Raw genomic sequence first — 22,288 nt, 5'->3', positions numbered from 1 at the left:
GTTTGTGCATTTGGTCATAATGAAGAAACCATTACCTAACCCAAGTCACAAAGATTTACCCCTTGTTTTCTTCTAAGAGATTTGTAGTTTTAGCTCTTATAGTTAGATCTATGATCCATTTTAAGTTACTTTTTTTTTTTTTTTTTTTCACGGTACGCAGGCCTCTCACTGCTGTGGCCTCTCCCGTTGCGGAGCACAGGCTCCGTACGCGCAGGCTCAGCGGCCATGGCTCACGGGCCCAGCCGCTCCGCGGCACGTGGGGTCTTCCCGGACCGGGGCACGAACCCGTGTCCCCTGCATCGGCAGGCGGACTCTCAACCACCGTGCCACCAGGGAAGCCCCCCAGTACTGTTTTTGAAATTCCATTCTTTCCCCACTGAAGGCACCCTCAACAGAAATCAACTGACTGTACACCTCCATATTCATTATAACATTATTTACAAGAGCCAAAGCAAAGAAACAGCCTAAGTGTCTATAGACAGATGAATGGATAAAGAAAATGTGGCATACAGTATGCAATGGAATATTATTCAGCCATACAAAAGAAGGAAATCCTGGGACTTCCCTAGTGGTCCAGTCGTTAAGACTTCGCCTTCCAATGACGGGGGTGCAGGTTTGATCCCTGGTCAGGGAGCTAAGATCCCACATGCTTTGTGGCCCAAAAAAAACCCAAACGTAAAAGAGAAGCAATATTGTAACAAATTCAATAAAGACTTTAAAAATGGTCCACATCCAAAAAATCTTAAAAAGAACAAAATCCTGGCATTTGTGACAACATGGATGGACCTTAAAGGGCATTATACTAAGTGAAATAAGTCAGAAAGAGAAAGACAAATACTATTTAATATCCCTTTATGTGGAATCTAAAAAAAACCAAACTCATGGCTACAGAGAACAGATGGGTGGGTGCCAGAGGCAAGAGGTGGGAGAAATGGGTGAAGATGGTCAAAAGGTACAAACTTTCAGTTATAAGATAAATAATTTCTGGGGATGTAATATACAGCATGGTGACTACAGTTAACAATACGGTATTGCATATTTGAAAATTCCTAGGAGAGTAAATCTTAGAAGTTCTCATCACAAGAAAAAAAATTGTAACCATGTGAGTTGGTGAATGTTAACTTACTGTATGATCATTTCACAATATATGCATATCAAATCTTTGTACACCTTAAACTAATACAAAGTTGAGTGTCAGTGTGTCAGTTATTTCTCAGTAAAACTGGGTGATGGGGGGAATCAACTGATTCTACTCCTGAGGCTTTATTTCTGGGCTCTCAGTTCTGTTCCATTGACCTTTTGTCAGTCCTTGTGCCACTACCACACTGTCTTGATTTTACAGTTTTATAGTAAATCTTAAAACCAGATAATAGAAGCCCTACAGCTTTGTTCTTCTTTTTAAAGATTGTTTTGTCATCTTTGTCAAGATTATTTGTGGATCCTTTGCATTTCCTTATGAATCTTAGGATCAACCTGTCAATTTCTACAGAATAAGGCATCTGGAATTTTAATAGGGATTGCACTGAATCTGTATATCAGTTTGGGGAGTATTGCCATCTTAACAAGATTGAGACCTCCAATCCATGAACATGGGGGATGTCTTTCCATTTGTTTAGTCCTTCTTTGATATCTTTCAAAAATGTTTTATCATTTTCGGAGTACAAGCTTTGTACTTATTCTGTTACATTTATTCCTAAGTGTTTTATTCCTTTTGATCCTATTGTAAATGGAGTTATCTTTTTAATTTTATTTTCAAGTTGTTTGCTCAGTTTCTTTTGACTAGAGGGTAAAGATTTGTACTGAGCAGGGACAGCGGCTGGGTTTGAATAGTTCATGAGAATGTCAGTGCAGCTGTGCACAGACCCTGAGTCCTCAAGAGCCCCCAGATCTGTTCAGTTTCTAACAGTGACCAGAGCCAGGTTCTGGGTATAAATTTTGTTTGCTTGTTTGTTTTTCAATTTCTCCGTTATGTAAATGTTCAAGCATACAAAGGGGGAGACCAGTCCTGGCCCCTCAGGTGCCACGCTGAGCTTAATCACCTGTCCCTTTTCAATTATTCCTCCAACCCTGTGCCTCGGTCTGGGTTAGCTTGAAGCAATCCAAGATAACATAGCACTCTCTCTGAAAGTATTTCCCATGTGTCTCTATAAGATAAGGGCCCTTTTTAACATATAACCATAATACCATCCCACCTAAAAAACCAACAAATGTATTCCCTAATATTAAATAGTGGATCATTGTTCAGATTTCCCGTTTGCTCATTATCATTAGTGGTGTATTTTTCCAGGTTTGTGTGCCTCAGGACCCAAATAAGTTCCATACACTGCAGTTGGTTGACATGCCTGTCCCAGCCATCTCCCTCATTCCCTCTGGTGTCATTTATCATGATTTCTGTCCCCTGTGTGTCTGTACGCTGCCGGCTCAGGGCCCTGGTCATAGTCAGCTCCCACTGTCCCGGCCTATTTGGCCTCTCGGTGGCCATGCTGAGGGCTGCTGGGGGGTCCAGCTGACTCTGGGATGTGGACGGCTGCATCCCCTGCCCTGATGTGAGACTTCACCAGGCCTCAGCTTGGTGGTCCTCTCAGCTCCTTGCGCCTTCCAGAGCTGGATTCCTTTGCTTTATGCATCATGTGTTAAAATAATTGATTCCCTAGCATATCTAAAGAAACAAACCAGCTTTTGGAGTACTGTTTTCTAGTCAGTCTACTTCAGTTTCCTTCTGCCTTTTTCTTTTTTCTCCCATGGTGAAAGTCCTCATTCTTAAAGACTTCTGCTTTTTTTTTTTTTTTTTTTGCGGTACACGGGCCTCTCATGTTGTGGCCTCTCCCGATGCGGAGCACAGGCTCCGGACGCGCAGGCTCAGTGGCCATGGCTTACGGGCCCAGCTGCTCCGCGGCATGTGGGATCTTCCCAGACCGGGGCACGAACCCGCGTCCCCTGCATCGGCAGGCAGACTCCCAACCACTGCGCCACGAGGGAAACCCAGCATATTTTGACTGGGGTCAGATTACATGTCTCAGTATACACTCAGCAGTCTTAAAATAGAAGTACTGGCACTGAAAATAGCAGTACTGACACTGCTAATAACAATTACTAGAAATTCAGATTTTTATTTTATTATTATTGTTTTTTTTTTGCGGTACGCGGGCCTCTCACTGCCATGACCTCTCCAGTTGCGGAGCACAGGCTCCGGACGTGAAGGCTCAGCGGCCATGGCTCACGGGCCCAGCCCCTCCGCGGCATGTGGGATCTTCCCGGACCGGGGCACGAACCTGCATCCCCTGCATCGGCAGGCGGACTCTGAACCACTGCGCCACCAGGGAAGCCCTTCAGATTTATTTTGCAGTTAATTTTGTCCTTAGATTTCTTCCTCTAGGGATGTTACATCAAATCGTTATTTCTCAAAGTCACTGAAGTGGTTTGTTTTGTGTTGGTCTCAGCCTACAGATAGTGATGCCTGGACCTGTACTCCTCTTGGCAGTCCCCACAGACACCCCACCTCCAGCCCACACCAGAGCCAGTGTTGTGGCTGGACTGGCCCTTATGGTCCTCACGATTGCCACATACTCTCTGCAGTGACCATCAAGGAACTTTGAGAAAAACAAGTTTGATTACTCACAGGTCCTAGAGGGTACACAGCACACACCCAGAGCCCCAAAGCGAGGTCATAGGTAGAGAGGGAGGGAGCACAGACCTGGGGCTCTGCCTTTGTCAGGGCTGAGGGTGGGGTGCCTAGGGTTTCACGGGTTCACTGTTGGTGAATTTAAAACATAAAAGCAGGGATGAAGGTGTGGGAGGAGAAAAGCCCTGTTGGCAGTTATCTAGGTCACCATGGGCTTTCTAGAAGGGGAACTTCATGGGTGGGCTGGCTCTTTATCTACTTGGGTAGCTGGCAATATGTTTATTCAAGATGGATGTCTTTGAAATGGATGACTTGGCAACCAAAACCTTAATGTTAGGCACTTACACTACATGGTTCCTCTGTGTGGTCACAATGCCAATTCAGTCCTACACAGCTCAGTTCATTGTTTCATTTTGCATTTGAGTTTGGGGGATTGTTTTTTCCCCCAATTCAATTTTATATCATAATATATAAACTGTTTATGTGGTTCTAAAGTCAGATCTGTCAGAGGAGGTATGTTCAGAGAAGTCTGCCTTCCTCTCTACCCTCTGCTTTCCTGGCCTGTAGATAAACATTCTTAAATCTAAGTTTTCATTATTTGATATAAGCAAATACACATATGCGCACGTTTTCCTTTATTAGCTAAGTTAGAAACATACTGTGCGCATGTTTCAGGAAGGACCAGGTCTGCAAACCCCTCCAGCACAGGCTGTGGCGGCCTTTCTCTGTGTTTTGAGCTACGTGTGCCCATCACGCGGGCTCTGCAGTTGCTCTGCCTTTTGATGCACGGAAGAGTCTTGTGCTCATATCATTTTCTACTTTGTGAGTGTGCATTTGGGGTAGGCTTCTAGATTGGGTTTGATAGGTGGTTTCTTGGACGTTTGTGACTTCTTGATGCTCTGTCTTCTCTAGGTGGTCACAGGCTCAGGCCGCCAGGAGGCTCAGAAGACGGATGCTGAGTACCGGAAGCTCTTCGACCTGGCGCTGCAGGGCTTGCAGCTGCTGTCCCAGTGGAGTGCTCATGTGATGGAAGTGGTGGGCACTCTCACTTTTATTTGGAAATGTACTCCCTACTTGGTTAGAAGTGCTTTTCTTCCCAAACTTGACTAAATTATATTTTTTCTGCATTAACTTTGGTCTTTGGATCGAGAACAAATTGGCTTTTTATCTTTGGCACTAGAAATAAGAGTATATATTAATTTAAATGTTTCTAAGACGGCTCAGTGTACACTTCATTTACATATATTACAAATAAAGGGCCTTATCTTTTAAAACATATTGATAGAATTAAATTTGTATTGTTATGATGATTTTTAATGCTCATTTTTTTAAAACAGCACTCTCTGTGTATTTCTAGCCATGAGTTTCTTTTGTTTAGGATTAGTAAAGTGGTTTCTGATGCATAGAAAGATTTGGATACCCGTAAGTCATAGAGGATTTTCCCTTTTGTTGTTTATTTTGCTCAGATAAGGATGATTATATTTGGATGGGTACCTGATTGTTTGAAAGGCTGATTCTTTTAGAAATGGAGGTGAAACGCTTATAGTCTTAGATATTCCACATAAAATATCCAGGCCTTTTTACCTCATGTATGTCTTAAGTTTCTGATGTATTACTTGAACCTGAAGTCACATTGCCAGAAGATTTTGCAGTTTTATGGAGATGGACTATGTATGCGTGTGTGTGGTGTCTGTGTGTGTGTGCACGTGTAGTGTGCATGTGCCCATGTGTGCATGTATAGTATGCATGTGTGTGCGAGCACACATGCCGCTGTGTGACTTTCAGACTCAGTGAACAATAGAAGGCTGACCTTAGGTAGCTTTGGTGATGGTCCTGTGAGTCAGACCAGCAGTTAAGCATTTCGCATTCAGTGTGGCTGTCTCCCCTCTTTTTGACCACACCAGTATTCGTGGAAACTTGTGCACCCAACGGACAAGTACTCCAACAAGGACTGCCCTGACAACGCCGAGGAGTATGAACGTGCCACCCGCTACAACTACACCAGCGAGGAGAAGTTCGCCCTGGTGGAGGTGTGCTTTGTCTGCTTTCTCTTCCTTCTTTGACTCTGGCCTGAAACTGTCTTCCCTTTACAAAGCAAAGGCAAAAACATGAATGAACTGCTTATCTGATGTCATTGTATCTGTGTAGGGCGGCCCTTTGCATCTGTCACAGTTGTCAAAACAGAGAGTAAAATAGGTTGTGGGTTCCCGGTCTCTGCGTGGACACTCCCCTGGGGCAGGCGGGGTATGTTCTGAGTGAGAGCCTGGGAGCTGCAGCAGCTTCTTTATGGCCACACACAAGAGGAGTGAGCCAGGACCTGGGTGTCTGAGGGAGAAGAGCCCCTTTCACAGCTGTGTGGCCCCCAGCTCTGCACTGTCGTTAGGACCCTTTGGATGAATAGTTCTTAATTGCTCTGCCATCCAGTGTTTGGATGTAGATTTTGTAGCTGTGCATTTCCTGCCTTATTTAAGGAATCTTTGCATACCCCAAGGTCATGAAGATGTCTCCTGTGTTGTCTTCTGGATGTCTTATTCTGCTTTCACATTTGGATCTGAAATGTTCCCACCAACCCTCCCAACTGCTCTTCTTGCCGCCTCTGTTGTGAGTCAGGTGACCATACCTGGGCAGGTGTGTTTCTGCTCATGTTCTAATCCATTGGTCAGTTTGTCTATCCTTTCCTAACACCCCTCTGTGTTAATTACAATAGTTAATCATGCGTCTGGTACAGCAGGTCTTTCTGTCTTCAAGAGTTCCTTAGCTATTCTTGCTCTTTGTATTTTCATAAACATTTTAGAATCATCTTTCCATGTCCCAGTGAAACCTGTTAGAATTTTTTATGAGGATATGAATAAACCTATAGATCATTTTAGGAAGAATTGACAGATTTATAAAATTAAGTCTTTTATGAATCTGGTATGTCCCTCCATTTGTTAAGATTCTCTAAGATCTCTTTTCATCTGTAAAACTTTTTCACACCTTTTGTTGGCTTTATTTCTAGGTATTTGATATTTGATGGTGTATTTTAATTTTTTTCTAAATGTTTATCACTGATGTTTAAAATCAGAATTATTTTTTGTATTTTCCTTGTATCCACCAACTTGTCTAAACTCACTTATTAATTATAATAAATTACCCATATATTCTTTTGGATTTTCTACTTATATAATCATATCATCTGGAAATGATGACAGTTTTATTTCTCCCCTTCTGTTTTTTTTTTTTTTAATCACACTGGGTAGGATCCCTACTCATTAAATAGAAGGAGGCTCCAGGCATCTTTGTCTTGTTTCTCATCTCAAAGGGAAAGCTTTCAGCATCTCACCGTATGATATATTTGCTGTAGGTTCCTTATAGCCACCCTTCCTCAGATCAGAAAAGTGGCCTTCTATTCCTTGTTTGCTAAGAGATTTTATCATGGATTTTCTATTAGTTTTATAAAACACTTCTGCATCCGTTGAGATAGTTTTATGACTTTTTTATTCCATTAATGTGGTAGATTTACACTGAGAGGATTTTTTGGATCCGGTTTGATGTTAAGCTAGCCTTGCATTCCTGGTTTAAACTCAACTTGTTCATCCTCTTTATATATTGCTGGATATAAGTTGTTAATATTTTGATTTGGATTTTGCATTAAGGTTCATGAGTAAGAGTGGCTTTTGATAATACTTTTTTCTTTCAGTGTTTCATTTTAGAATACTTTTAGATTTACAGAAAAATTGCAAAGGTAGTACAGTGAATTCCTATATACCCCACACCCATTTTCACTTATTACTAACATCTTACATTAGTGTTGTTACATTTTTAATAAGCCAGTATCAATACATTATTATTAGCTAAAGCCCTTGCTTTATTCATATTTCCTCACTTTTCTATAACGTTCTTCCTCTGATCCAGGATCCTACATCACATATAGTCAATCTTGTGTCCTTTGGCTCTTCTAGGTCACAACAGTGTCTCAGACTTTTCTTGTTTGTGATGACCTTGACGGTTTTGAGGAGTGCTAGTCAGGTGTTGTTAGAATGTCCCTCAATTGGAATTTATCTGATTTTTTTGCGGTACGCGGGCCTCTCACTGTTGTGGCCCCTCCCACTGTGGAGCACAGGCTCCGTACGCGCAGGCTCAGCGGCCATGGCTCACGGGCCCAGCCGCTCCGCGGCATGTGGGATCCTCCCAGACCGGGGCACGAACCTGTGTCCCCTGCATCGGCAGGCGGACTCTCAACCACTGTGCCACCAGGGAAGCCCTATCTGATGTTTTTTTCTTGATTAGACTGGGGTTGTAGTTTTTGCGAAGGAGGACCACAGAGCTGTTTTCACCACCTCACATGCGAGGTCCATGCTGTCACTGTGGTTCATCATTGCTGGTGTTGCCCTTGGTCACCTGGCTGAGGTTACCCACACCGGCCATCGCCCCGTTTCATAGGGCGCTTTTGGGGAGGAAGTCACTGTGCTTAGCCCACACCTGAGGAGTGGGTAACATTGCTTTTTGATAACCTTCCACTCTAGTTTTTGGATGCTGGCTTTGTAAAATGGCTCACAGCACTTCCTTCTTTTCTGTTGTCTGTAGTGGTTTGTGTAAGATGTTATTTTTTTCCTTAAATGTTTTCTAGCATTTATTGGTGAAGCTTTTCCTTTATGGGATGGTTTTTGAAACTTTCAATGTCTTTGCTATACGTAGGGGTATTCAGATTTTCTGTTTCTTCTTGTATCAGTTTTGGTAAGTTGTATTTTGAAAGTTTTTCTAAGAATCTTTCTAAATTTTCTAATTTTTGACACAGTTTTTCATAGTAAGTTCTCATCTTATTGGTAACAGCTTTTCCCCCCACATACCATACAGTTCATCCATTTAAAGGGTAAAATCCAGTGCTTCGGGGATACCTATTCACAGAATTGTGCAATCACAATCAAATTTGGAACATTTTTGTCGCCTCAAAAAGGAGCCCATTGGTAGTCACCCCCCGACCCCCATTCTCCCCTTTCTTCATCCCGCGGCAGCTACCCGTCTACCGTCTGACTCTGTAGATTTGCTTATTCTGGGCATTTCATACAATACGTGGCTGTGATTGGCTTCGTTCACTTAACATAATATTTTCAAGGTTCACACATGTATCAGTATTTCGTTCTTTTCATTGCCAAATCACATTCCATTGTATGTATGTGTCACATTTTATTTATCCATATTAGCTGATGGATACTTGGATTGTTTTAGTTTTTCACTTTTGAGTAATGCTGCTGTGAACTTTTGTGTGGACTTGTTTTCGTTCCTTCTGGTGATACACCTAGGAGTAGAATTGCTGGGTCATATGGTATCTCTGTGTTTAACATTTTGAGAAACTACCAGGTGTTTTGCAAAGTGGTAGCACTACTTGACATTCCGACCAGCAGTGCTAGAGGGTCCCGCTTTCTCCAACTCCTTGCCAACCCCTGATATCTGTCCTTGGCTTCCAGCTATCCTACTAGATGTGAAGTAATATCTCATTGTGGTTTTGATTTGCATTTTTATAACAACTAATGCTGTTGAGCATATTTTCTGTGCTTATTGATAGTTTGTATATCTTTGGAGAAATGTCTGTTCAGATCCTTTGCCCATTTTTTAATTGAATTAGTTGTCTTTTTATTATTGCGTTCTCTATATATTCTAGATACCAGTTCTTATCAGACATATGATTTGCAGTATTTTCTCCCATTAACTTTTTACTTTCTTCATGGGGTCTTTTGAAGCATAAAAGTCTTTAATTTTGATAAAGTTCAGTTTTTCAATTTTTCCTTTGGTTACTTGTGCTTTACTGCCTAACCTAAGTCACAAAGATTTATTCCTATGTTTTGCCTCATATATTTGAGGTGTGATCCATTTTGAGTTAATTTGTTTATGGTGTGAGGTAGGGTGTTCTGTCAGGGGTTCCCAAGACCACCCTCAGGCTAGATTTGCTAGAAGGACTCACAGGACTAAGTAGCTGTTCTATTCAAGGTTATGATTTATTTTGGCAAAAGGACACAAATTAAAATCTGCAAAGGGAGAAGACACCTGGGTGAAGTCCAGGAGAAACCAGGTGCAAATTCCAGTGTCCCCCTCCTATTGGAGCTGCAGGGGATGTGCTTAATTCTCCTGGCAGTGATGGGTGATAACAGATGCAAAGTGCTGCCAACCAGGGAAGCTCACCTGAGCCTTGGTGTCCAGGAATTTTATTGAGGGTCAGTAATGTAGGCATGTAGCACATGCACGATTGACCTCAGCTACTCAGGCTCCAGATCCAGAGCAAAAACAGCTGTTTGCTATAAATCACATTGTTAGCATAAAATATCTGGTGAAACTGCTATTGCAATGGCCCAAAGCCTCAGGCACACAGACATTCTTCAGGCTGAGTATTTCAGTGGCTCAGAGTTGGTTCCTAGGAGCCAACCAAGGGCCAGACCTTTCCTGGGAACGTGCAGGGTTTGGTCATCCCAGGCCTGCTGAGATGACCCTTTCCTACACAGGAGTCCAGCTTCATTCTTTTGCATGTGGATATTCAGTTGTACCAATACTATTTGTTGAAACGATAATATTAACCCATTGAATTATTTTCACACCCTTCTTGAAAATTAATTGACTATAAATGTGAGGGTTTATTTCTGGACTCTTAATTCTGTTCCACTGATCTGTATGTTTATCCTATTCCAGTATAGTCTCATAATCTCTTAATATTTGTAAATCGTGTGGTAGTGTCCCCTCTTTATTTGTAATGCTTGTAATTCATGCCTTATCTGTTTGTTTTTTCTTGATCAGTCTTGCTGAGCACTTGTTTGTTTATAAAACAGCTTTATCTTAGTTGATCACCCTCTATTATATGCTTGTTTTCTATTTCATTAATTTTTGCTTTTAGATATTCATTTCCCTCTACTTTTGGAGAGGGTTATTTTGTTTTACCTTTTTATAAATTGGTGATCAGTATTAGGTTATTATTATCTTTAGGCTTTTCTGTTTTCTAATATATGCATCCAAAGTTCCAAATTTACCTTTCAGCACACCTTTTCCTACATCCCATAAGTTTGAATATATAGTAATTTCATTTTCATTCAGATTGCTGTGAATTTGAATTCAATTCAACTTCAGTTGGAGAATTTGTTGTTTTAAATAGAAAAGTTCCCTTTTTTTTCTCATTAGAAAAGCAACCCAGATTCATCATATAATCCTCAAAGCAAACAGAGAAAACACACATGTGAGATGAGGACAGGATCATGTCTCTGATGCCATCACAAAAATGAACTTTAAGCAGTTCAGTGCATTTTCTTCTGACCTTTTTATGCATATTAATTCACCGTGCCATTATTGTTTAACACAGGGGTCCCCAACCCCCTGGCCACACAGCAGGAGGTGAGCGGCAGGCGAGCGAGCGAAGCTGCATCTGTATTTACAGCCTCTCCCCATCGCTCGCATTACTGCCTGAGCTCTGCTTCCTGTCAGATCAGCGGCGGCATTAGATTCTCATAGGAGCGCGGACCCTACTGTGAACTGCGCATGTGAGGGATCTAGGTTGTGCGCTCATTATGAGAATCTAACGCCTGATGATCTGAGGTAGAGCCGAGGCAGTGATGCTAGCACTGGGGAGCAGCTGCAAATAGAGATTATCATTAGCAGAGAGGTTTGACTGCACAGAGACCATAATAAATCAATTGCTTGCAGACACGTATCAAAACCCTATCAGTGAGTGGCAAGTGACAATTAAGCTGCATCTTACGGAGTAGACGGGACATAAGCAACACAGTTCGGGTGTCACTGTCTCCCATCACCCCCATATGGGACCATCTAGTTGCAGGGAAACAAGCTCAGGGCTCCCACTGGTTCTGCATTATGGTGAGTTGTATAATTATTTCATTATATAGTACAATGTAATAATAATAGAAATAAAGGGCACAATGAATGTAATGCACTTGAATCATCCCAAAACCTTCCCCCCCACCCCATCCTCAGAAAAAGTGTCTTCCATGACACCGGTCCCTGGTGCCAAAAAGGTTGGGGACCGCTGGTTTAAAGATGGGATTTGGGTTACAAGCTTGTAACTTCTTTCTTCCTGTCCAGATAATAACAAATTTGCTTTCCTGAATCTTTTTCTGTTTTGTTGAAGTCTTTCACAGAGAGGTGCACCCTAAGGCATTCAGCAGTATTTTGAGTCAGTTACCAAATCCCCATGTTGGCTCCAGGCCAAGCAGATCTGTCCCTGCCCTCGAGGCACTCATGGTCTGATGGGTTCAGACCTAGGAACAGGGACAGCTGCAGGTGCAGAGCAGAAACGCAGGAGGCCAGGGAGAGGCCCGGTGCTTGGGGGAGGCAGTCTCCTGGCATGTGTCAGGCCCATGGAGCTCAGCTGTGACCCTCCAGCACGCTGAAGATCATGTGTCCGTGCCCCTGCAGGTGATCGCCATGATCAAAGGCTTGCAGGTGCTGATGGGCAGGATGGAGAGCGTGTTCAACCATGCCATCCGCCACACTGTCTACGCCGCGCTGCAGGACTTCTCCCAGGTCACCCTCAGGGAGCCGCTCAGGCAGGCCATCAAGAAGAAGAAAAACGTCATCCAGAGGTCAGCGCTGCTGCACACACTCCCTGCACGGTCATCCAAAACTGAAGGATCAGCTTAGGTTTGAACAGCTGTAGAGTTAACATTTTCATAAAGTGCATCTATATTCAACCTCCAGGCACCCTTGGGGTGAATTTCCTCTAAATGTAATGCAGTGGGTCCAATTATTAACCTGAGCAACCCACAATAAATCAACTACAGAAGGTCCAGGCAGTCTGGAGACCCAGGGACAAGGGGGTGCTTATCTGGGGCCAGGGAGTGTCTCAAAATCTGTCTGGCAGTTCTGTTCACCAGGCCTGTAGGGACACACAACCCAGAATCTCATCTCCCATTTCTTCAGTATTTTTGCTTCTGTTCCTTCTCGCCTGTCTTACAAATGAGTCAAAAACTATTGCGTTGGCCAAAAAGTTTGTTCAGGTTTCGCCGTAAGAGGCTACAGAAAAACCCGAACGACTTTTTGGCCAACCCAGTACATACGTATTGCAGAGTTCCTGTAGCAATCTTGAACTAGTTTTCTATGAATGTTTAGCCTTTTAGATAAAGTTTTCTTTCAGAGACATTTACCTAAAATGAAGCTCACAGGGGCTCACACATGTACTGATTTCATTTTGTTGCTTTATATAATTGCCACCTGATACGGAATGACTTTAGCATTAATAAGATCTTACACTGTGAGGTTTCCCAGTTTGTGTTCTCTCTCCTGGAGGGCTTAGTAAAGGTTTTCATATTTTCAGTAGTGCCTTGGTTTTGCTCACGCTCACTGTGATGGAGCCTCAGCACTGGGAAATATGCAGCGTAGCCTTAGAGTGACTCTGGATTTAGCTACGTAGCCTTAGAGTGACTCTGGATTTAGCTAGAGCTTTCCCCGTGAGGTGATTAGGATGGGCGTGTGGGTGTGGCGTCTGCCCTGAGGGTGGCGCTGTGGAAGACTCCGAATGGTGGAGCCCTGTTGGGAGTGGGGGCATCCCGATGTCCAGGTGAGTTGGGGACATGGGCAAAGTCCCCAGTATTGTGCTGGTGACTTCAAATTCAAGTTAGAAAATGGGATGACTCGCAGGGAGGTTGAGTTTCAGCTCTGGGTGATGTTTGGGGTCTGTCCTCTTGCTGCCCTGAGTATGTCTCAGTGTTTAGGAAATAAAACATCACGTTTGGGCTAATTGATGCAAAATGCAACTACATTAGATCCTCTGAGGGTAGTAATGTCCCCAAGAAAACGATCTATTTTTAAAGTTTCACGTTGAACTGGTCCATTACCACATCTCCCCGCTGCCTCCGGAGGGATTCATGTGTGAGAGTTGTCTGTGTGAGAGGCGAAGCGATGCTGTGACTGTAAAGGTGCCGAGCCTGTCAGCACTGCATCTGCCCTGACAGCTTGACGGGCGGTTTAGTGTCCTGCAGGCCATCAGGAAGACCGTGTGTGACTGGGAGACAGGGCACGAGCCCTTCAACGACCCGGCCCTGCGGGGCGAGAAGGACCCCAAGAGCGGCTTTGACATTAAAGTGCCACGGCGCGCCGTGGGACCCTCTAGCACCCAGGTTCTTGTTCCCCGATCCCCTGTCGCTGCCTGTTCCCGAGTGGGCTGACCCTGAGCTGGAGGGTGGTAGGGGGGCTGGGAGTGAAATGACCTCACCGCTGTCTGCTTGGGCAGATAAAGTACTGCCTGTGTCTTTTTTGCTCCTTTATTCCTTGCCCAAGTGACCCTGGGGTGCAGACACCCTGTGATTCTTGGGTTTGGTTATTTGCATGCAGAACTTTGACTGCATCAACTCCATCCCAAAAATGTGGGTGAAAGTCTGTGTGTCTGTATTTATGCTGTGTTGCCTGGTGGGTGTTTAAATGTATGGTTATAATTTTTATGTTGGCTCTAAAAATGATCATTCCTAAAGATAAAATTTTTGGAAATTTACAAACATAGCTTTGGTGTGTCTGTGGTCTTCAGCTACCTCTGCTGCACCCTCTCCTGGCGTACTCAGCTCCCTTCTGCCCCCAGGCAGCTTTTCTCTGACCCTTATACCTGATTTACTATGCCCTTTGGCTTTTCCCCTCCTGTTTTGGGACTTGGGACTTCTTACTCATCATCTCTGCGTTGGGGGCTTTTAGAATCGCTTCTGTCAGTCTTTCAGAGAATTACCAGCAGAGCATGTTGCTGACTGTGTATGAAACCTCTGGGGTACCTGGGAGGAAGTCATTGCTGCCCAGGGAGGGTGCCGTCCGGGGTCTGTCCGTCCCCTGTCTGCCAGCACGCTGGCGCCCTCCTCACTCGTCCGCGTGTCTGTCCCTGCCCTGTGCTGCGTGTGACTAACGCTGTCTCCGCTCTCCCGTCTGTCCGTGTCTAGCTCTACCTGGTGCGCACCATGGCGGAGTCCTTGAGCTCTGCTGAGCTGCTCAGGCAGCTCAAGTCTGTGGGCACGGAAAGGCTCTTGCATGTGGTTAACGCGTTTCTGAGGCAGTCCTACACCTATCCGCCTCTATTAACCTTTGGTGGTAAGACATTGTTTGTTTTTCTTGTTGGTATTTACGGCCCGAGGCGAAGGGTTCTGCTCCAAGTTCTTTGTCCCAAGCAGCAGCGACTTGGCCTCGTGGATGGGCGCCGCCCCTGCGAGCCGGCACGGTGTCCACGGGGCAGTCCCCCTCGTGGTTTATCTGCGTTTGTCGTAACTAATGTGCCATGTATATTTTCTCCCCCACAAATGTTTCCTTGGATAATGCAGCTTTACATGGTGAGAACCATGCTAGAGTCCCTCATTGCAGACAAAAGTGGTTCCAAGAAAACCTTGAGAAGTAGCCTCGAGGGGCCCACCATATTGGACATAGAAAAATTTCATCGCGAGTCATTCTTCTACACCCACTTGATAAATTTCAGTGGTAAGAGCTACTGCTGACCAGTGTCCGGCCCAGCATGTTCTAACACCACTAACACCATCTAGAATGCTTCTGCCTGCCTGGTCGCCCCTGCTGTGGTCCCTTCACGCACCCAGGCAGTGACACAAGTTGCCACCCTCATGACATTCCCTCACCTGTTGCTTTAAATGCACGGCTGGCTGGGGGTTCCCTCCATGTGGCATGGCCCTTAGAAGGGTGAGGCCTGTGGGCCCGGGGCTGGCCCAGTGACCTGGACGCAAAGTCTTTGTAACCTGAACTGGGTCAGCAACGCAGGCCAATGTGACTGTCACCTGGCTCGAGACGCAGGTGGTGATAAATATCAGAAGCCGCCCACGACTGCAATGTGTGGAAGGTGGCAGGTGACCTGACGTGCACAGCCCGTCCTAGGGTGACCGGGGCACGTGTGGATGCCCTTTGTCATCGTGGAGCCGTCCACGTTTATTTCTGTGCTGCAGCCATTATCCAGGGTGGGAGGCCTCTATCTTGGCTGCAAGTGCTGCAGGTTTAGAGTAATAGTAAGGCTTTTGTTTTTCTCTTCATAAAAAGATGGAAACATTTTTTTTTCAATCTATTTTGCATTAGATAGACCTGCACCAAGTGTGCCTGTAATGCTGTGTCTGTATCCCGTATAAAATAAATCCCACCAGAAGGCGCGCAGTGTTGACCAGCTCCCGTTGGTGGGCGGTGGTGTCCGTGCTGGGCCCGTGGGGCTGGACGCTGACTCTGCTCTGTTTGTGAGTGAGAATCAGCATGTCCAGGTGGCTTTGCCTGTGGCCACACTGTGCAAGGCACACGTGACCCCTCCCTGCTCATGTGCACTCTCCACAGCTCAGGGCTGAGAGCCTGGCACGCGCCCCCTCGCATTGTCCTGTGCAGTCTTCTCTGCTTGCGGAATATTAATGTGGTGTTATTTGAATTCCTTAAGAGACGCTCCAGCAGTGCTGTGACCTTTCGCAGTTGTGGTTCCGAGAGTTCTTCCTGGAGCTGACCATGGGCAGGAGGATCCAGTTCCCCATCGAGATGTCCATGCCCTGGATCCTGACAGACCACATCCTGGAGACCAAGGAAGCGTCGATGATGGAGTGAGTGTCCTGGAAGCCTGTCCCAGCCTCCTGTCTGTGTGATTGAGGCCCTTGGTGGCATTTGGGAGCCGGGAGGTGGGGGAGGGGTGACTGTTCTCAGCACTTCATTTGAGGTCGTAATTCTTTTTTTTTTTTTTTTTAATTTATTTATTTTTGGCTATGTTGGGTCTCCGTCACTGTGCGCGGGCTTTCTCTAGTTGTGACGAGCGGGGTCTACTCTTTGTTGTGGTGCGGTGGCTTCTCTTGTTGCAGAATGCGGGCTCTAGGCGCGTGGGCTTCAGTAGTTGTGGTGTGTGGGCTCAGTAGTTGTGGCTTGCGGGCTCAGTAGTTGTGGCTCGTGGGCTCTAGAGCACAGGCTTAGTAGTTGCAGCACACGGGCTTAGTTGCTCTGTGGCACATGGGATCTTCCTGGACCAGGGATCGAACCCGTGTCCCCTGCATTGGCAGGTGGATTCTTAACCACTGCGCCACCAGGGAATTCCCTGAAGTCGTAATTCTTGGGGTGAGACTTCAGATATCAATACAAGGAACAGGTGTCTTGGCTTCAGACTGGAATCCAGAGCTGAGGCAGTAGAGCTAATCAAGTCCACTGTGTCCAGGTGCTGTGAGGCCTGGGAACTTGGCAAGGGGAGAGGTAACCTGGCATGTAGTGTGTGGCATGGCCTCCGACTCAGATGGATTTGGGAGAGGAAATGTTCATTGAACATCTTTGTTTAGAGTTTGAAGCTCAGGGTCAGGGCAGGGGGTCAGAGATTTTGAAAATATGAAGTCCATGGAGGGAAAGTAATAGCAAACGGGGTGTCGTGTAGTGAGCAGATTGGGGCCCTGCCTAGCGGGTCCTCCCGCCACTGTCCTTGCCTGTGCACGTCAGGAGGGCGGCCTTCCCTCACTCTGCAGCAGCCGTGGTGTCTGTTTCGTAGCGTTAGAGGCCTTGATGAGCGTGTGTGCGCCTCTAGGGCCACATTGGGCCCTCTGCTTACGTGCCTCAAGCCCTCAGAGGGACCTTACTTCTGGAGACCGTCGGCTACCACCATTTGTCCAGGGAGAGAGGGGCTTTGGCCACACCAGGTGTGCTCAGGGTCAGCTCTGGGGCCCAGGACCTTTGTATGTTTTTCTTTTTAAGTCGACAGTTTATTCTTAAAAATAAGAAAATGACTCATTCTTGTGGTTATTAAAAATACTGCAGAGTGGGGTGAAAATCTTTGAAACGTGATAACTGAGAAGATGAAGTTGCAGGAGGCCCTCGTGGACCCAGCAGGCGCCCTGGGCGTGGCTGAGCCAGGCATGTCCTGCCAAGGGTCTGGCCAGCTTGCTGGGGCCTCTGTTAGGGCCCTCACAGAAGCCGAGTTTGGCATTTGAAGTAAGAGATTGTTTTTCCTCATGAGAGAGGAAGACAGTGAGGGTTACATTTCCCGTGGAGGGCAGGGTGTGAGAGCCGAGAAACCCCGTGTGGGCGGTTGGCCTGACCTCTCTCCCACTCTGCAGGTACGTTCTCTACTCGCTGGACCTGTACAACGATAGCGCCCACTATGCCCTCACCAGGTTCAACAAGCAGTTTCTCTATGACGAAATCGAGGCAGAGGTGAGGGCCCAGGCACTTTTAATAGACTTTTAAAATTTTCCTTTTTCCTCTGAGTGTTAGAGGGAACAACCTTTCTTTTTAATACACGGAGGTTCAAACAATGGAATGAACTTTGAAATAAACATTTTGGGTTGAACCCTTCTATCTGCACTTTTTTCTGTGCATCCACACAGGATGATTGGGGTCTTAAAACATCAGCTGTTGGGGGACATCCTTTTCACGTGACTGCATGGCATGAACACTGCATATCTTGCCTGTTTCTTTCATGAACACAGTCTAGAGCAGGGGCCTTGTACAGAAGAGATGCACTGAACCAACCTCTATTTAATTTCTCTAGTTTTAGCTTTTTACTTTTAATTATACATAATGCTTTGATGAACTTCCTTGCACGTATCTTTTTAGTTGTATTGGATTATTCTTGAGGACAAATTCCTACAAGTGGAATTATTAAGTCTGTGTACATGCAGCTAAGGAGAAAAATCTTATTTTCTAGCTCAAGATGTAAGAGAATTTAACCTCAGCAGATTACATTATACATCTGGGTCTCCTTCCCCATATCTTCACAAAAACCACAGGAAGTGCTTCTTTGGGGGAGATGTCGTGGGCTCCTGGGTGAGGCAGGGTGGGCTGGGACAGAGACCCGTGGGTCCTGGAGCAGCTCCGCTCTGAGCACAGGGTGTCCTCATCCCAGTTCCGAGGGGTATGTGCTAGCCCCATTTGCAAGTGAGGATACAGTTTTGAGGGTGAAGTCACAGACTGTGTCCACCCTGCAACTCTGACTGATGTTGGGAGCCCAGAGGAGGCCACGGGCAGCGGCTCTTGGGACATACAGCCTGGAGTCAGGAGCTGCCCCCAGATGCAGTGCACGATAGCCCCTGGGAGCACGTGAAGAACAGAGACTTTCTTATATTCCATTGTATTTAAGAGAATTGGAGCATTTTTCTCCATCAGTAAGTAAGGTTCTGACATAATTTTCAGTGGTGGTGTGGTGGTCATTCCTGGTCCCACTGAAATGGATTTAATCTGCTATTGTTGAACAGTAAAGATGTTTCTGTTTTCTCATAAGAGCCTGTTTTAGTTGCCTTGACAAAGGGTTGGGGTTTTGTGGTTTTGTTTTGTTTTTTAATTCAATCCCCAGAACTTATTTATTTTATAACTGGAAGTTTGTACCTTTTGACCCCCTTCACCCAGTTCTCCCATGCTCCACCTCTGCAGCCACCAATCTGTTCTTGTATTTATGGGTTTGTTTTTGGGTTTTTTTTAGATTCCACATATAAGTGAGATCATGCAGTATTTGTCTTATTTCACTTAGCATAGCACCCTCAAGGTCCATCTATGTTGTCAAAAATGGCAGGGTTTCCTTCTCTTTTATGGCTGAGTAATATTCCATATGTGTGTGTGTGTGTGTGTGTGTGTGTGTGTGTGTAGATACCTTCTTTATCCATTTAACCATCAGTGGACACAGGTTGTTTCCATGTCTTGGCTGTTGTGCTGCAGGAACCCTGGGGTACAGATATCATTTTGAGTTAGTGTCTCCATTTAAATACCTAGAAGTGGAATTGCTGGATCAAAAAAAAAATTTTTTTTTTAAGTTCTGTTATTTGATCTTGGTTTAGGGAAGCATTTTTGGGGGGCGGGGGGCGTGCCGTACCACACAGCTTGGGGGATCTGAGTTCCCTGATCAGGGATTGAACCCAGGCCCTTGGCAATGAAAGTGCAGAGTCCTTACCACTGGACCACCAGGGAATTCCCTAGGGAAGCAAAATTTAATGCACGCTTTCCTTTCCTTTCCTTTAGGTGAATCTCTGCTTTGACCAATTTGTTTATAAGCTGGCTGACCAGATATTTGCATATTATAAGGTTATGGCAGGAAGGTGAGTATGTGTTTGTAATTTGGGTACAAAATCTTGGGCAACTTGATCTGACATTTCCATTAAAATTCACAGCACGTGAGAAATTGTCCTCTCTTCCTTCCATGCTAGTTTGCTTCTTGACAAACGGTTACGATCAGAATGCAAGAATCAGGGCGCAACAATCCATCTCCCGCCATCTAATCGCTATGAGACGCTGCTCAAGCAGAGGCACGTGCAGGTGAGCCAGGCCTTTCCTGGGCACGGTGAGGCATGGAACCAGCAGTGGAAATAGTGGGGTTTTCTTAGAGCTCCTCAGGTTTTAATAGATGTCAGTATGTATGTGGCTGTGGGACCATCCATGTAAAGAGCTGAGGTTTTAAAGATAAGCAGTTTCTCTTGCATAACCTGACACACGAGGGAAGGCTGCCCTGCACAGTTCCCAGGAGGCCTGGCCCAAGCACAACTCCTTTCCAGGAGCCCAAAAGACAGAGCTTAAAAGAAAGAAGATGTGGACTCTAGTCAGCTCAGAGTGGTGGGGAGGAACTGCTTCTTGGCCAGCACAGAGTGTAATAATACAGTGCTTGTTTTTTTTTGTTTCTTTAAAAATAACATATATACATCACCAAAAGGAAAATACAGAAAACTGTAGGGAAATCTCATGTAATTCTATCTACAAATAACCACCATTCACATTTTGGGACATTTTCACCAGGGTTTTGCCAGTATTTTTATGTTATTGAAATGATACTGAGGTATGCACATGTTGTTAGGACTCTGCAGTAGAGATGGAGTAGTTTTCTCCTACTCATCCTTGTGACACGGTGAGGGGTAAGGCACACGCAGGCCGCTCTGTGCTGGGAGGTGGCCCTGAACCCGTTACAAGGGGTACACTAAGTGCCAGACCCAGGCTCTCCAGGATCTCTGGGGAGGCTAGGGGTTTCTGTCTGTGATGTAAGTGTAAGTACACTATAAGAGTCCTTTTATAGCTTTGACTTACAGAATTTCAGCTCTAGGAAAGTAGGGTATTTGATCATACTGTCATCTAAATTTTGTACATTATTTGTCTGTCTTATCTTTTGGAATCAGTTTCCTGGGATAGATCCGTATTCTCTTGCTTATTTGTTTTTTAATGTTCATGCTTTCCACTCTCTGTGCCCAGCTCCTGGGCAGGTCCATAGACCTCAATCGTCTGATTACCCAGCGCGTCTCCACCGCCATGTACAAATCCCTGGAACTGGCAATTGGGCGATTTGAGAGTGAAGACCTGACATCGATAGTTGTAAGTGCTCTCCTTTTTCTCAGACTCAGCAGATTTGGGGGGTTGGAGCTACTTCTGCTTTTGTCATTATTGATAAATTGACCTGATGGTAGGTTCATTTTTTGCATAGAACTCAAAAGGTGTGCACTCACTGAGCTGGGCCTACCTGGGCATCTGCTCTTCATATGCACAATTCTAAATTGACTTCGAAGAACAAATAGTTACACCTCACTATGGCAAAAGATATGGCAAAAGAATGAAAGCAGGAACGTTTTAAAAATTAAAAGGAAATGAAGACAGACAGAAAGGATTTGAGAGAAGGTCATGGAGATGATGGACGGTGAAGATTCAACATACATATCATAGAGGCCCCTGAAGACAAAAACCAAAGCAATGAGATGGAACAAACATTAAAAATGCTACTTGAGGGCTTCCCTGGTGGTGCAGTGGTTGGGAGTCCGCCTGCTGATGCAGGGGACACGGGTTCGTGCCCCGGTCTGGTAAGATCCCACATGCCGCGGAGCGGCTGGGCCCGTGAGCCGTGGCCGCTGAGCCTGCGCATCCGGAGCCTGTGCTCTGCAGCGGGAGAGGCCACAACAGTGAGAGGCCCGCGTACCGGGAAAAAAAAAAAAAAAAAAGCTACTTAAAGAAAACTTTGATGAAATAAAAAATAGTATGAATACATATTAGAAGCAAATATTGCATACATGGGAAGACGACCTAAAGTGGCCAACACCAAAGAACACTGTAGTTAATATTGTAGTATTGGACTTTCAAGGAAAAGGAAAAACCCTCTGGGTATCTAAGCAGAGTGATCAGGGAAAGAAAATCCAATTGTCCTCAGACCTTTGCCAGCAGGGAAGGAAATGCAACTTAAGGATTTCGTGCCAAATCTATCTTCCAAGAATAATGGCTGCAGGCAAATGGTAATGAGCTTGTGAGAACTTCAGGAAGACTGGTTCCTAGAGAAGCAGGTGGGGGGCAGGTGTCTGCTGGGCCCACCTCTCCTTCCTCAGAATCCAGGCTGTCTGGCCACAGAGCCCACAGTGGCTCTTCCTTCAGCCAAATGGTAATGAGCTTGTGAGAACTTCAGGAAGACTGTTGTTCCTAGAGAAGCAGGTGGGGGGCAGGTGTCTGCTGGGCCCACCTCTCCTTCCTCAGAATCCAGGCTGTCTGGCCACAGAGCCCACAGTGGCTCTTCCTTCAGCCTGGCTTGGGCTGGGGCATGGTGTTTCATTGCCCTTGGTCTTAATGTGATTCGGTTGAGGTTTTGACCACTATAAATAGAATGCAAGCCAGAGACCTTTTTTTCTTTTCCCTAGCTTTTAGTTTTATTGATCTTTGCTATTGTTTTCTTTGTTTCTATTTCATTTATTTCTGCTCTGATCTTTATGATTTCTTTCCTTCTACTAACTTTGGGTTTTGTTTTTTCTTTCTCTAGTTCCTTTAGGT

General features: G+C 45.3%; 1 protein-coding gene across 5 annotated transcripts in view; it reads left to right on the top strand.

The window, feature by feature from the left end:
• Window positions 1–22,288, top strand: part of CYFIP1 (cytoplasmic FMR1 interacting protein 1) — a 93,935-nt gene that overhangs the window by 45,790 nt on the left and 25,857 nt on the right. For 3 of the 5 annotated variants that reach the window (XM_060302602.1, XM_060302600.1, XM_060302601.1), the window contains exons 12-21: window positions 4,535–4,657; window positions 5,527–5,652; window positions 12,014–12,180; window positions 13,566–13,713; window positions 14,515–15,043; window positions 15,987–16,143; window positions 17,629–17,725; window positions 19,523–19,599; window positions 19,708–19,816; window positions 20,738–20,857. In XM_060302602.1, coding sequence (XP_060158585.1) covers window positions 4,535–4,657; window positions 5,527–5,652; window positions 12,014–12,180; window positions 13,566–13,713; window positions 14,515–15,043; window positions 15,987–16,143; window positions 17,629–17,725; window positions 19,523–19,599; window positions 19,708–19,816; window positions 20,738–20,857 — 1,653 coding nt within the window. Of the gene's footprint in view, window positions 1–4,534; window positions 4,658–5,526; window positions 5,653–12,013; window positions 12,181–13,565; window positions 13,714–14,514; window positions 15,044–15,986; window positions 16,144–17,628; window positions 17,726–19,522; window positions 19,600–19,707; window positions 19,817–20,737; window positions 20,858–22,288 lie in introns of those variants that run through there. The other 2 variants (XM_060302603.1, XM_060302604.1) reach the window with 2 other exon arrangements.

This window comes from Globicephala melas, chromosome 7 (assembly GCF_963455315.2).
Source record: "Globicephala melas chromosome 7, mGloMel1.2, whole genome shotgun sequence".
Classification (NCBI taxonomy): Eukaryota; Metazoa; Chordata; class Mammalia; order Artiodactyla; family Delphinidae; genus Globicephala; species Globicephala melas.
The sequence above is the reverse complement of the archived record's forward strand: the minus strand, read 5'-3'. Positions and strand labels throughout refer to the sequence as shown.